At 46.4% G+C, this 12075-nt stretch overlaps 2 protein-coding genes across 6 annotated transcripts in view; one reads left to right on the top strand and one right to left on the bottom strand.

Moving 5' to 3' along the window:
• The first annotated feature begins 3838 nt into the window (after positions 1 to 3838).
• LOC111144104 (ribosomal protein L32) lies at positions 3839 to 9032 on the top strand. Of its 2 annotated transcripts, none has more exons than XM_022498234.1 (4): positions 3839 to 3919; positions 5241 to 5341; positions 5982 to 6163; positions 8852 to 9032. In XM_022498234.1, the coding sequence occupies exons 2-4, from the start codon at positions 5246 to 5248 to the stop codon at positions 8979 to 8981; spliced, it is 408 nt and encodes a 135-aa protein (XP_022353942.1). In that variant the 5' UTR covers positions 3839 to 3919; positions 5241 to 5245; the 3' UTR covers positions 8982 to 9032. The 2 variants fall into 2 exon arrangements, with proteins under 2 accessions (XP_022353942.1, XP_022353943.1); XM_022498235.1 differs by having other exon boundaries at positions 3879 to 3919; positions 5132 to 5341.
• Positions 9033 to 10368: 1336 nt separating this feature from the next.
• Positions 10369 to 12075, bottom strand: part of LOC111144149 (cullin associated and neddylation dissociated 2 (putative)) — a 32485-nt gene continuing 30778 nt past the window's right edge. For all 4 annotated transcript variants that reach the window (XM_022498313.1, XM_022498312.1, XM_022498314.1 and 1 more), the window contains one exon: positions 10369 to 11891. In XM_022498313.1, coding sequence (XP_022354021.1) covers positions 11664 to 11891 — 228 coding nt within the window. In that variant the 3' untranslated portion in view covers positions 10369 to 11663. The remainder of the gene's footprint in view (positions 11892 to 12075) is intronic.

Here is a 12075-nt window from a genome sequence, read left to right as displayed (position 1 = left end):
CGAGAGGCTAATGGGGCTAATGTGGGATGGAGAAGGGCCTGCTCCCCATCAGGAACTGCCCACATTCTGGATCCCTGCCAGCATCCCACTGGACGGTAATGGCCAGAACGGATAGGATGCAAGTGGAAATTAGACACCCTGCAGGTTAAGTGGGCTAGATGCTTCACTGTCAGCTTTTCATCTGTTACATAAGCATTCCAGCTCCTGGGTGGCTGACTTCCATTTCTGCACCATGAACCTAGGGAGTGGGTGGGAACATGAGAAACAGACTCTTATCCATGCTTAAGTAGGCCACAGCCATAAAGGATAAAGAGAGGGCCCCAAGGGCAGGGACGGATATTTGTTTTATCTTGCTACCTGAAATGTGTTGTCAAGGTTTTGGAGGCCAGATGCAGGCCTGCTGGGAGAGTGCTGTCTGAGGTCGATTAGTGATGTCTGCCAAGTCTATGCTTGGGGAGTTAGTTTTCACCACACTTGTTCCAAAAGCTGGATTCATACTCAGCAGCATCTCTCAGCTACCTTGGGAGGTCTCTGTTCTGGGTAATAAGAAACATAAGGCTTTGCAAAGGGAAGTGGCCTGCCCAGAGTCATCCAGCCAGCCAGGATGTGAGCCCAGGCCTGGCTGACCAAGCCCACTGTGTGTTCCACTGGAGCATGGAGGGAGAGAGGCTGGGTCCCATCTCAGGAAGAAGAAACTCTGCTTTTGGAGCTCTGGTTTGGACTTACTGACAGGCCCACCCCCCATGTACTGAGGCCCCATTAACTTGGATTTCCCCTCTCCTGACAAGAGACCTTTCTCTCTTATCCACTAGGAAAACATTGAAGAAAGTCAAGAAGATACACTTTAAGGAGTTTGAGGAGTTCACCAGGTCTGTAGCAATCATCCAACTCTGGAAGGGGATGGGTGGGAGGGAGGACCCGCCTCCCTTTGGAGGAGGTACCTGAGAGCTGAGAAGTGGTAAAACTGCTTAGAGTGCCAGGCAGACACTGCTGTGGTGTGTTCCATGTTTTAACTCATTTAAATCCTCTTAGCAACCCTATAAAGTGACTCTTGGCATACCCATTTTACAGAAGAGAAAACTGAGGTACAGAAAAATTAATGCACTTACTCAAAGCCACCCATTTATTAAGTGGTGAAGCAGGGATTTGAACCCAGCAATGCTGGCTCCAGAGTCTGTGCTCTGAACCTCACAGGAAAATGGTGTACATTTAAGAATAGGAATTTTAGGGGTGCCTGGTGGCTCAGTCGTAAGGCATCTGCCTTTGGCTTGGGTGTGATCCCAGGGTCCTAGGATAGAGCCCTGCATTGGGCTCCCTGCTTGGTGGGGAGCCTGCTTCTCCCTCTCCCACTCCCTCCTGCTTGTGTTTCCTCTCTTGCTGTCTCTCTCTCTGTGTCAAATAAAGAAATAAAAACTTAAAAAAAAAATTGGGGTTTTAGAGACAGCAGATTAGGCATCAAGCCTGCACTCTGCCACTTGCTCACTGAGTGACTTTGGGGAAATGACTTATCCTCTCTAGGCCTTCAGATCCTCGTTGGTGAGGTAGACAGGGTAACAGAACCTAGCGCTTGAAGCCGAAGGGCTTAGCACAATGCTACACCTCCACTCTGGTCACAGTTGGCCTACTCTGCTGAGCAGAAGCCCTGGCCCCAGGTAGTCTACCATGACACACTTCTGTCTTCTTCTTCTCCAGGAAGCTGCAAGTGAAGAGCCCCAGAGGTCCACAGCGAACTCACCCCAATTTCTTCTGGCCAGGGCACCTCCTGGACAAGCTGCAGCTCTACCTGCCCACTGTGGCTGTGGACCGGAGTCTGGCACTCTTCAGTTGTGTCCAACCCCAGCCCCATGCCTACTCAGCCACCTACCACCCTGACCACTGGTGGCCCATTGGGAACTTGAACTACATGACCTATGGCTATTACGATGCCCCCAAAGTCTACTACATCAACTAGAGTGACCAAGGTGTTGTGGGATCCAGCCATCCTGGGACTGTGACCATTGCCTCTAGCAACCTGGGGCCATAGACACTGGGGAAGTGTCAAGAGCCAGATAAAAGAAGTCATTTCAGTGGAATGGCCTGGAACCAGCTCTAGCTCGAGCAAAAGTATCCAGTGTCTCAGAAGGCAGATGTAACCCAGGAAAGATAGGCAGTTTCTGAGTATTTCCCTGTCTTGACCTCTGCCCTTTTGAAATAAACTAGGTTGGAGTTTTTTTCATATCACTTGTGATCCAGCTGATGTGACTTCCTGCTCAGGAGCTGCAGCCAGACGAGTGTTTGGAAAGCTGATGTCCTGAGCCCCAGGGGACTATAGCAGGAATATTCCCTGGGATGCTTTCATGGCACCTCCAGTTTCTTGTCTCGGGATCTCAGTGCTCATGGGAAAGCAGCTGGCAGTGCAGGTACCCAGTGCCCTTCTCTGTGAAATACAGTGGCAACGGGTCTCTCATCCCACAGAGTTGGAGCCATTTTGGTTACTGTTTCTCAAATCCCTTGGATCTTTCACAGTTGGAGGCATGGTCTCTGGTTCATTGATCCCTTTGCTTGATTAGCCCACCCGACCCCATCAAGACCTTTTCCTTCACAGCACATAATGTTGGCTGCTGTTAGCACAGTGATTTCATGCTCTGCATCCCATCCGACTTCCCAGAGCCTGCAGGATAAGCAGGATCCATGAGATTTGCTGTAGTCATAGGCACAAAGGGGTTGCAGTCTGAGCCTTATCGCTTGCCAGCTGTGTGACCTCAGACAAGACATTTCACATTTCACTCTTCTAGGTCTCCTCAAACTCCCCTACCTTTTACAGTCAAAATCTTGTGAAGGAGCTGTCAACCCTTTCTTCCCTTCTCACTTCTCATCCAATGAACAACACAATCCAGTGTAGCTTCCGTCCCTATCTGGACCCTGGAACTACTGTCAGCATGAGTGGAGATACCTGGGTGGCTTAGTGGGTTAAGGGTCTGCTCTCCAATTAATCGGGTCATGGTCCCAGGGTCCTGGGATCCAGCCCTGCATCGGGCTCCCTGCTCAGCGGAGAGCCTGCTTCTCCCTTTCCCACTGCCTGCTGATCCCCTCCCCCAACCCCGCCACTTGCCTGCTCTCTATGTCAAATACATAAAATCTTAAAAAAAAAAAAAAAAATCAGTGATGACATCTGTATTGTGTTCAAATTGTGGAATCAAGGTGCATTTTTTTTTATCCTGAAATGTGATTTTTTACAACAATCTTAAAAACAAAATCTAAGTAAGACAAAACCAAGAACAATTTAACACTAAGCAGATTAACCTAATGATTAGAAGTGTGGATTTTGGAGTAGAATCTCCAAACTCCCCTTTCTACATATGTAAAATGGGGGAAATAAGAGAACTACCTCACAGACTTGTGGGAAGGAGAGTAAAACCCATCGAATGATAGCTGTTACAGTCTCATTGCTATATTACTCTATCCATTCACGCGAGGGAATTAAGAAGTCTCTGTTTTCTTCCCTCCTGGCCACGAAGAGGCGCACTTAGCAGCAGAACAAACGCGGGTGGAAATAAAAACAAAAAACAAAAAAAACCCTGGATTCTTCTCCGGAGGAATGGCTTCAATTTCTGGCGGAAGTGTATCCCCCCCCCCCCGCCCCAGGTCTTAGAAGCTCAGAAAGAATTCCGAACGTTCTATGTAGTCCCAACAGCAGGTACGAAAAATTCTCAGTACTACTCGCAGATATTAATATCTAGGAAAACAAATGTATCCCTCGACTTTTTTTTCCAGTAGTATTTCTCTGAAGTGTCTTTCTTTTCTTTGAAGGACGAAGAACCGGAAGTGCTCTTTTTCCCCCCGGCCAGGACCGAGAGGTTAATTCCCATCAGCCCTCGCGCGCCACCGTCCGCTCTCTTCTTTGGCGCTGCCTGCAGAGGTGGCAGCCATCTGTTACTGGGTGAGTTTTAATCGTTGTCCATCCGCATCTGTGCGGTCTTCATCTGCTTTTGTCGCTTCGTGGTGAGGAGGCTTGCCCTTCCATGCAATCGTCTTGGCGTGCTTTGTTCTTGTCAGTTGGCTGGTGTATGTACGGGAACAGAGCGAAGCGGCCCAGCCGATGATGGAGGTTCGCTTCCCAGGGCCACTTGCCCTTCTACGGAGGCCGCCTGTTGTCTCTCTCAGTGTTGCGGACAGCTTGTTTGAGCCCTGGGAGTGAAGGTTGCCTTTCGGGTCTAGCCTGAGGGAACTTGTGGGAGCCGTGGAGCGACCAGAGGGTTCGGGTGTGATGACGAATACTCGAATCACCTTGGGTCAGTGAAGTGTGCCCGCGTGTATTTTCTGTTTCCGCTGACGGACGCTCCTTCCTCTGCAGTTTTCTGGTTGGTCTTGGGGTTGCTGCTGCGGCCGGATCACCTAACAAAACAGATTAGCCACCGTGAGCTGCGAGTCGATTAGTTCCGTTAACAGAAATGCTGATGGCGGGTCAGGGTCTCCGGGAATATAAAACCGCGTCCTGCGAGGAAATCGTGTTGCGGGCGGGGTGCGTTCGTTTATCGAACACGACGTTGGCTGCGCACTTCACCGGGTGTTAAAGAAAAGAGGCGGTGAGGAGACTAGAACAAAAAGTGTGCTGCAGGAGGAAAAAATGGGGTGACCGTGAAGTCCTCTTTGAGGAGGGGTATAAATTGAGACTCGGATGATCTCCAGGTAGATCGGAAGTTCAGAGGCCTAGAAACATGTTCTGAGTACGTCGTGGTTTTGTAGGCCTGTGGTGAGGGAATTGCAGAGCAACAGCCCTCAGGGAAACCGGTTTCTCGTCAGGTCTGCTTGCGTTCAGTCACTGCAGGCATTCAGTGTGCGGTATCCTTGCCATTCTACAGGTGAAAGAACTAAGACCCCGGTTCTTGTAGCCTGCCCAAGCTCTGCGTATCTAAAAGGAAATTGGACTGTCTAGGGTTTGGGATACTGAAGTGGGATTTGCTGCCTTGTGCAAGTTGAGAACATTTGGGGTCGATTTGTCTTAGATCAGCTGTTAGCATTCTTCCTTGGCTTTAGGGGGTGACGTGACCCTTGACCTCCCAGGATCGCGTCTGGAGAGTGGTTAGTATTCTGCCAGCTTCGGAGACGGGAGGGAAAGCAAGCCTGGCAGAGGTACCCATTCCATTCCCAGTTTGCTCAGTAGCTGGTGATTGGAAGACACTCTGCAACAACGTTCAACCCCTGTGTAGGAAAGCCTCCTTCCAGGACTGCTTGACACCATCTCTGCCTCTTTCTTGAAGGCATCATGGCTGCCCTCAGACCTTTGGTGAAGCCCAAGATCGTTAAAAAGAGGACCAAGAAGTTCATCCGGCACCAGTCAGACCGATATGTCAAAATTAAGGTATATATCGTCCCCGGATGGCAGTATTTGTTGGGGTGGAGAAAGGAACTCCTGAATGGGCTTCTGGACCTCTGGCATCACCTGGTCCAGAGAGTACCTTTGGCAGATGAACAACTCTGGTTGGTGGTAGAGCTTTCCAGAAACTCAAGTCTCCTTGAGTATGCCTGGCACTCAGTCACTTCATTATGATATAAATTGAAATTTAAATGGTCGGGGACACTTGACTGTTTTGAGGTGTCTGGAGGCTTGAATCATTTTAGGTGGCCTCAAGACATTAGATTATCCTTATTTTTATGATGAGAAAACTTAACATCTTCAGTGCTGTGTTGAAACCCATGCTCTTCACTTTTCATCTTAACTTTATATACAGCCTCTTCACATTCTATCAGTATGTAGTCTGCTTTTCCTTTGTTGAGGAGTGTGGATGTGAGTCTATTCCTGGTAGTCAAATGCAGGAGCCCCTATTTTTTCCACCACAAAATGTGTGTGTGTGTGTGTGTGTGTGTATAAAAAGGTGTAGTGAAATACTGTAACCCAGATAGCTACTGTTTGGCATATTTCCTTTTCGTTGAGTCCTCTTTTTTTTTTTCTCCAAAAGGAAATGTTAGCAAAGACACTAACCCTCCTGTGTTTATTTCAGCGCAACTGGCGGAAGCCGAGAGGCATTGACAATAGGGTGCGCAGAAGATTCAAGGGCCAGATCTTGATGCCCAACATTGGTTACGGGAGCAACAAGAAGACAAAGCACATGTTGCCCAGTGGCTTCAGGAAGTTCCTAGTGCACAACGTCAAGGAGCTTGAAGTGCTGCTGATGTGCAACAAGTGAGTTGGGTCCCACCTCTGGGTTCAGGTGTCAGAAGTCTGCATCTGTGAGCATTTTTGGTAGGGACTCTAGCATTTAGAAGAGTTGTACGTTCTCTCAGGAACTTAAAGAATGCTTGTTGGGGACTTTGAAGTATTTCCTTTGCTGGAGTAGGGTAAGGGAATTTACCTGAAAGTGTAGAGACCTGAGATCTGGAAAGAGAAGGACTTTGCCCAATAATACAAACAGTGGTATCCTTTTGGCAGTTCTTTGCAGAACATTGCTCTGTGTGGAGGTGGGGGGGGGGGGTATCAGATACAGCCTCAGACCAAAGGGGCACTTAGTGCAGTGGCCATGGGTATCTTCCTTCAGAAGGCTATGGGGATAGACGAGTTGCCTGATAAGGAGCTCTATTCTGAGATGGAGAAAAGGAGGAAGACTTGACAGGCAGAGGATGACTTGCACAAAGTTGTAGATATGCAAGAGTGCACGAAGGGTTCACAGCATTACTTTCAAGTATTTTGAGAAAGTTAGACACTTTATGAGCGCTGTGTGAGAAAGACTTGGGGTCTGCTGAGGCCAAAATTAGGGTGGTGGGATGAGAAAACATTTCACGCAGGAAGTGATTTGGATGCTTTGAATCTGGTTTGGAGGGAATGGTGTTTCTTTGGTAAAGCAGAGGACGGTTTTCTTCCTTCCTATTAAACAGAAGCTGAAAACCTGTTTTCTTAATTAGGATGTGGAGAGGGTGACTAACTATAGGACCTGTGTGTGCTTGCTTACAAAGATCTTTCATCTGTAGTGATTGTAGGCACAAGTAATAGAAATAAACGAAGCCATTATTCTCACTTTGGTTGAGTTTTCTAGGTTGGGAATTTAACTGGGTGTTGGGATACTGGAAGTTTTCCTTTGGAAATCCTTGGGTGAACAGAGGAATTAGGGGTGGCTGCCCAAACCCCAATTAGGTGGATGGAGAATTGTGACAGAAAGATGCAACTCCTTTTGTGTAGCAGAAATGCTGCAGTGCTGGTGTCGCTGGTTACCAAAAAGATACTCTTAAATAGCTTGTTAGTTTGTATCTGGAGCCATAGAAATATTTGAAATCTATGGCCTTTAATCCACAAGTTCCATTTCTGGATACTTATCCCTAAATAAAAAGCATTTTGAAACAATTGAACAGTTGTTCAGTTTGAGCAGTTGAAAATACATTTTATAAATGATGTAAATTTGTAAATGACCACTGGGTGGAGTGTTACATGTGTATTTGAAATGATTGTCATGTGTGGGGAAAATACCTGGGCAGACAGAAGTATTTAAGATAATACATAAAGCGATTGATTGGTTATTAAATACACATTGAGGTATTTTTGGGAAAAGCTTTCAGTGTTGAAAAAGATAATTGGAACATTTCAAAATACAGCTACTTTGAGCTTGAGTGGACTCCTTTGTAGAAAATAAAAATTCTTGGGACGCCTGGGTGGCTCAGTTGGTTGAGCGGCTGCCTTCGGCTCAGGTCATGATCCCAGCGTCCTGGGATCGAGTCCCACATCGGGCTCCTTGCTTGGCAGGGAGCCTGCTTCTCCCTCTGCCTCTGCCTGCCACTCTATCTGCCTGTGCTCGCTCTTGCTTCTCTCTCTATGTCAAATAAATAAAATAAATAAAATATTTTAAAAAAAAGAAAAAAAATAAAAATTCTTTGGGTTTGCTTGTCTTAAACTTAAGCTATTTTGCTACGAAGAATTAAAAAGAGTTTATGTATGTTCATTGCCTGACTTAGTGACTCCTTATAGCTTTCTTTCTGTCTTTGCTGAAATTCCTCCAGGGGTAGAGTGTCCTTTTTAAGATTTTTTATTCTGGGGGCTCCTGGCTGGCTCATTTGGTAGAGCATGTGACTCTTGATCTCAGGGTCCCATGCTCTATTGACTGAGCCTCATGAGTCAGATGCCCCGAGAGTGTCTTTTCTTAATCTGCTCTTGATGGTGTCATAACTTCACTGAAATGTTCTCATTAGGCCAGTTTGTTAACCGAACTGGGGGTTGCTGTGAGGAATGAGTAGATTAGAACAGTATCTGCCAGCCAGATACTCAGGAAATATTATTGCTGGGTGACTTCAGGCAATGTTACTTCTCAATTTGAATTTTGTCTGCAGCAGTCAAACAAGTAAAATGTTAATGTCTGGGCCAGGAAACCCATGGCTTAATCAGACTGTTGGATTCTCCTCCTGCTCTGCAGAGAGTTTAAGAACTTAATGGGCAAGTCCAAGCTCCCTGAGACTGCCCTGTGTTGGGCAGATTGACTGAAAGGATTGGGGGAGAACGTTTGAACTTGGAATCTGGGACTGAGCCATCCTAGCCCTGTCCATTTCTAAGTATCTTACTTGGGAATTCACTTGTACCTTTAAGGGTCATGGTTTGTCTGTAGGAGGAGGCAATACCTGGATTACAAGGCTGCTTATAAGGATTAAATGAGGGGACAGTGAGTACTTCTGTCACTATCAGTAAATAGTGTCCTACTGCTGGTACCATGGAATTTAGGAAAGTTAGGATTTAGGATTGTGTGGGTCTTGTTCATCAACTTTGCCAGAGCCCTCATGGCTCTGTGCTGTGGCTCTGGAGGTGATGTGACCCAGAACTGCTGCCCTCCCAGGGAAACTCCGGAGCGTGTGTTCATCTGGCTTGCTCCATACTCACCAACTGCTTCTCTTCCAGATCTTACTGTGCAGAGATTGCTCACAACGTCTCCTCCAAGAACCGCAAAGCTATTGTGGAAAGAGCAGCCCAGCTGGCAATCAGAGTCACCAATCCCAACGCCAGGCTGCGCAGCGAAGAAAATGAATAGACAGCTTGTTGTGCACGTCATATTTGTGTTAATAAAACCATAAAACTACCATCTGGCATTTCCCTCCTTGGTGTCTTACCATGACAGCTTGTTCATGGAGATTATTCTTTTGCCTATTAATGCTCTGGAATCCTCCATTTGGAAGGGGTTTATTTATAAGGATACTTCATTCTTCATAGGGCACAGGCCTCTGGTGCCCAGAGCAGCTTTATCAGCTCCAGTTGGGGCTGGGAGAGATTTGGGCTCAGACCAAGGAACATTCTAAGACTTTTGATTGAAGGACCTTGCAGCTCAGAGCAAGTAGTCCTCCTTAGCCTCACTTTGTAAATTTGGATGATGGTCACTGTTGTATGTAGTTCTTGTGAGGTAGCCTCTGAACAAAAACATGACAGGATGATGCACAAATGCCTCTACGATTAGCCTTGGATGTCTGAAGATAACTTTCAGTCTCCCTTTTATAACCCTCCCCCAGCTTGCTGCTTCAGGTAACTTAACAGCAGTTTCTGAAGGCTGGGATTCTTAACATCATTGGGCCTCTTGATTGGTACTCAGGATTTAACAGTCAAGCTGCCTTTTTGACTACAGCCCTAAACCTTAGGTTGCAAAAGCTAGAATTTAGCTATGTGAATTACAGGCATACTTCTCAAGATCCTGCGGTTTGGTTTCAAACTACTGATGAAGCAAGTCAAACGCATTTCCTGGTTTCTGAGTGCATATAAAAGTTGTTTATACTGTTATAATTTATTATGTGCAATAGCATGTCTACACAATTCATACCTTAATTTAAAAATAAGTTTATTGCAAAAAAATGCTAACCGTCTAGTGCAAAAGTGCTAAACATATTTTGAGATGTGATCTTTGCTGGTGGAAGGTCTTAACCTCCGTGTTGATGGCAGCTGACTGATCAGGGTGGTGGCTGCTGAAGGCTGGGGTGGCTGTGGCAGTTTCTTAAAATGAAGACCATGAAGTTGATTGCATTGACTGAGTCAAAAATGATTTCTCTGTAGCATGATATTGTTAGCACTTCACCCAGAGAGCTTTCAAAATCGGGAGTCCCATCTCCTCAGACCCTACCACTACTTCATCAACTAAGTTGATGTAATGTTCTTCAGTTCTTTGTTGTCATTTCAACAATCCAGCATCTTGAGGAGTGGATCCCATCTCAATGAATTTTTTGCTCGTAAGAAGCAATTCCATTAAAGTCTTCCAGCGAGATTGCAGCAGTTCAGTCACATCTTCAGGCACAAGCAGTAACATCAATGATCACATCACCATAACAATGAAAAAGCAAAATAGTCTGAGAATTAACAAAATACTACAGGAAGTGAGCAAATGCTGTTGGGAAAATGGTATTGATAGATTTGGCTGAACACAGGGTTGCCACAAACCTTCATTTTGTAAAAAAAAAAAAAACATGCAGTATTTGCAAAGCACAAGAAAGAGGCATGTCTGTAAGGTTATGATAGCACTTATCTAAGAACTGGCAGCGAAGGGCAGTATAGTTGGGGATGTGGCATGAGGTACTCAAGAACAAGACAATTTCGCTTATAGGGTGTTTTTTTTTCCTTACCAGCCTGGTCAACTGAGCAGAAATACTAGTCTGCTTAACAATTTTCTTGGCATGCTAGCCATGAGTGGATTTAAGTCCCTTAAATTGGGTATGTAAATTACAGGTTGCCTGCCTCCATCCAGTTCAAAGCCTAGTCTGAAACATTTGAGTTGTTGGGTTGTTTCCATGATTTCTTTAAATTGACTTGGGAAGTATACAGACAGTGGTCTACTGAGTAGAGGAAGTGTGCACAGAAAAAGTAACACTAGGTCTGTCCTTTATTAACCTGGGATAGCACAGAAAATTCTTTAGCCTATTGTTTAATTTGTGTCTTCAATACTAAAAACTAGAAACAATATGTTCAAAGTCTTCCTCAGGACACAAACCAACTGTTGACACCTAGGTGGGTGACATGAAAGATGGTCTGTACTTTCTTGGTACTTATTTCCCAGTTGGCTACATAAGAGTTTCGAAATTAGAAAACTAGATCTAATTCCCTATCCTGGTCCCCCTCCCCCTGCAAAAAAATTTCAGATTCATTACTGCCAATTAGAAAGTAAAGCATTTTGAATTCTAAAATGTTAAAGCTCAGAGAAGTAGCTTGACTCTTCAAGATGCCCACCCAGCACTAATGTTTGGCCTATCAGATCAAGTGAAGTGAAGAGTGGGAGAGGTGTGAGTGACAAATCTGGGACATTGGTGGGCAGGGAGGCCAGCAGGCTGTCTCCTAACCTTCCGCAGCTGTGAGCATAAGAGTGTTTCTAAACACTACTTAGTCCTTAGTGAGGCAGGGACTCCCCGCTTTGAAGGTACAGACCGCCCTGTGTGAAGTCACACATCTATGTTTGTGTGGAAAGGCTTGGAAAATATCCGTGCCCTGTTTCTTTGAATGACTGTCCTGAGTTAAAGGGCCCAACTGTTGGCAGCCTTGCAGCTCCTGCTGGGGGCCTCGAGTTGGGGGTCCCTGGAGAAGGCACTGTAAGCCCCGACCAGGAGCAGGAGGGCCCCCAGTGAGATGACAAAAGGGAAAAAGTAGAGAAGCCTGTGGTGGGCAGGGGGACAGTGAGGCCTCGGGCTTGGGTAGGCCTCCTTCTCTTAAGTAAGGGCCCACCTGGGGGCAGAGTTGAGGGGTACTAGCTGAGCTCCATTGAGTCTGTGTTGGGGGCTGAAGCAGAATCCTTCTGGATGCTTTCAAAGAGGGCAGCAAGTTCGGGGTTGGATCGGATTTGGGAAGAGAAGTCAGCCATGATGGGGCTTTTCCCTACTTCTGGGATGGTCAGCAGGGCGGCCACTGCCCTCATCGCAGAGCGTTTCAGCTCGTCTTGCTTCTCAAATTCCTGCTTCACAGAACCAGCTTTGACCTAAAGTAGGAAAACAACAAGCCATCCTTTATTGAACTTAGCATCACACCACAGCTCCCTCACTGGTCTCTGGATTCGTCCCAACCACCTGTATCCTTCCCAGTTTAAACCACAGCACACTGTGGTTCCAGCCTCCTGAGGTTTCTTCTGCGCTTTTACCCCAGTGGGTTTCCCCAGAGGGGGA

Source organism: Enhydra lutris, unplaced genomic scaffold (genome assembly GCF_002288905.1).
Source record: "Enhydra lutris kenyoni isolate GAN:26980312 unplaced genomic scaffold, ASM228890v2 scaffoldscaffold10, whole genome shotgun sequence".
In the NCBI taxonomy this organism is placed as follows: Eukaryota; Metazoa; Chordata; class Mammalia; order Carnivora; family Mustelidae; genus Enhydra; species Enhydra lutris.
Note: the sequence above shows the minus strand (reverse complement) of the source record. Positions and strands in the feature narration are given on the sequence as shown.

Bases quoted from the DNA above. Each gene is read 5' to 3' on its own strand.
- LOC111144104 (XM_022498234.1), top strand. From the start codon at position 5,246: ATGGCTGCCCTCAGACCTTTGGTGAAGCCCAAGATCGTTAAAAAGAGG. The intron at 5,342-5,981 runs GTATATATCGTC...TGTTTATTTCAG, and splicing joins ACCGATATGTCAAAATTAAG to CGCAACTGGCGGAAGCCGAG. The intron at 6,164-8,851 runs GTGAGTTGGGTC...CTTCTCTTCCAG, and splicing joins GTGCTGCTGATGTGCAACAA to ATCTTACTGTGCAGAGATTG.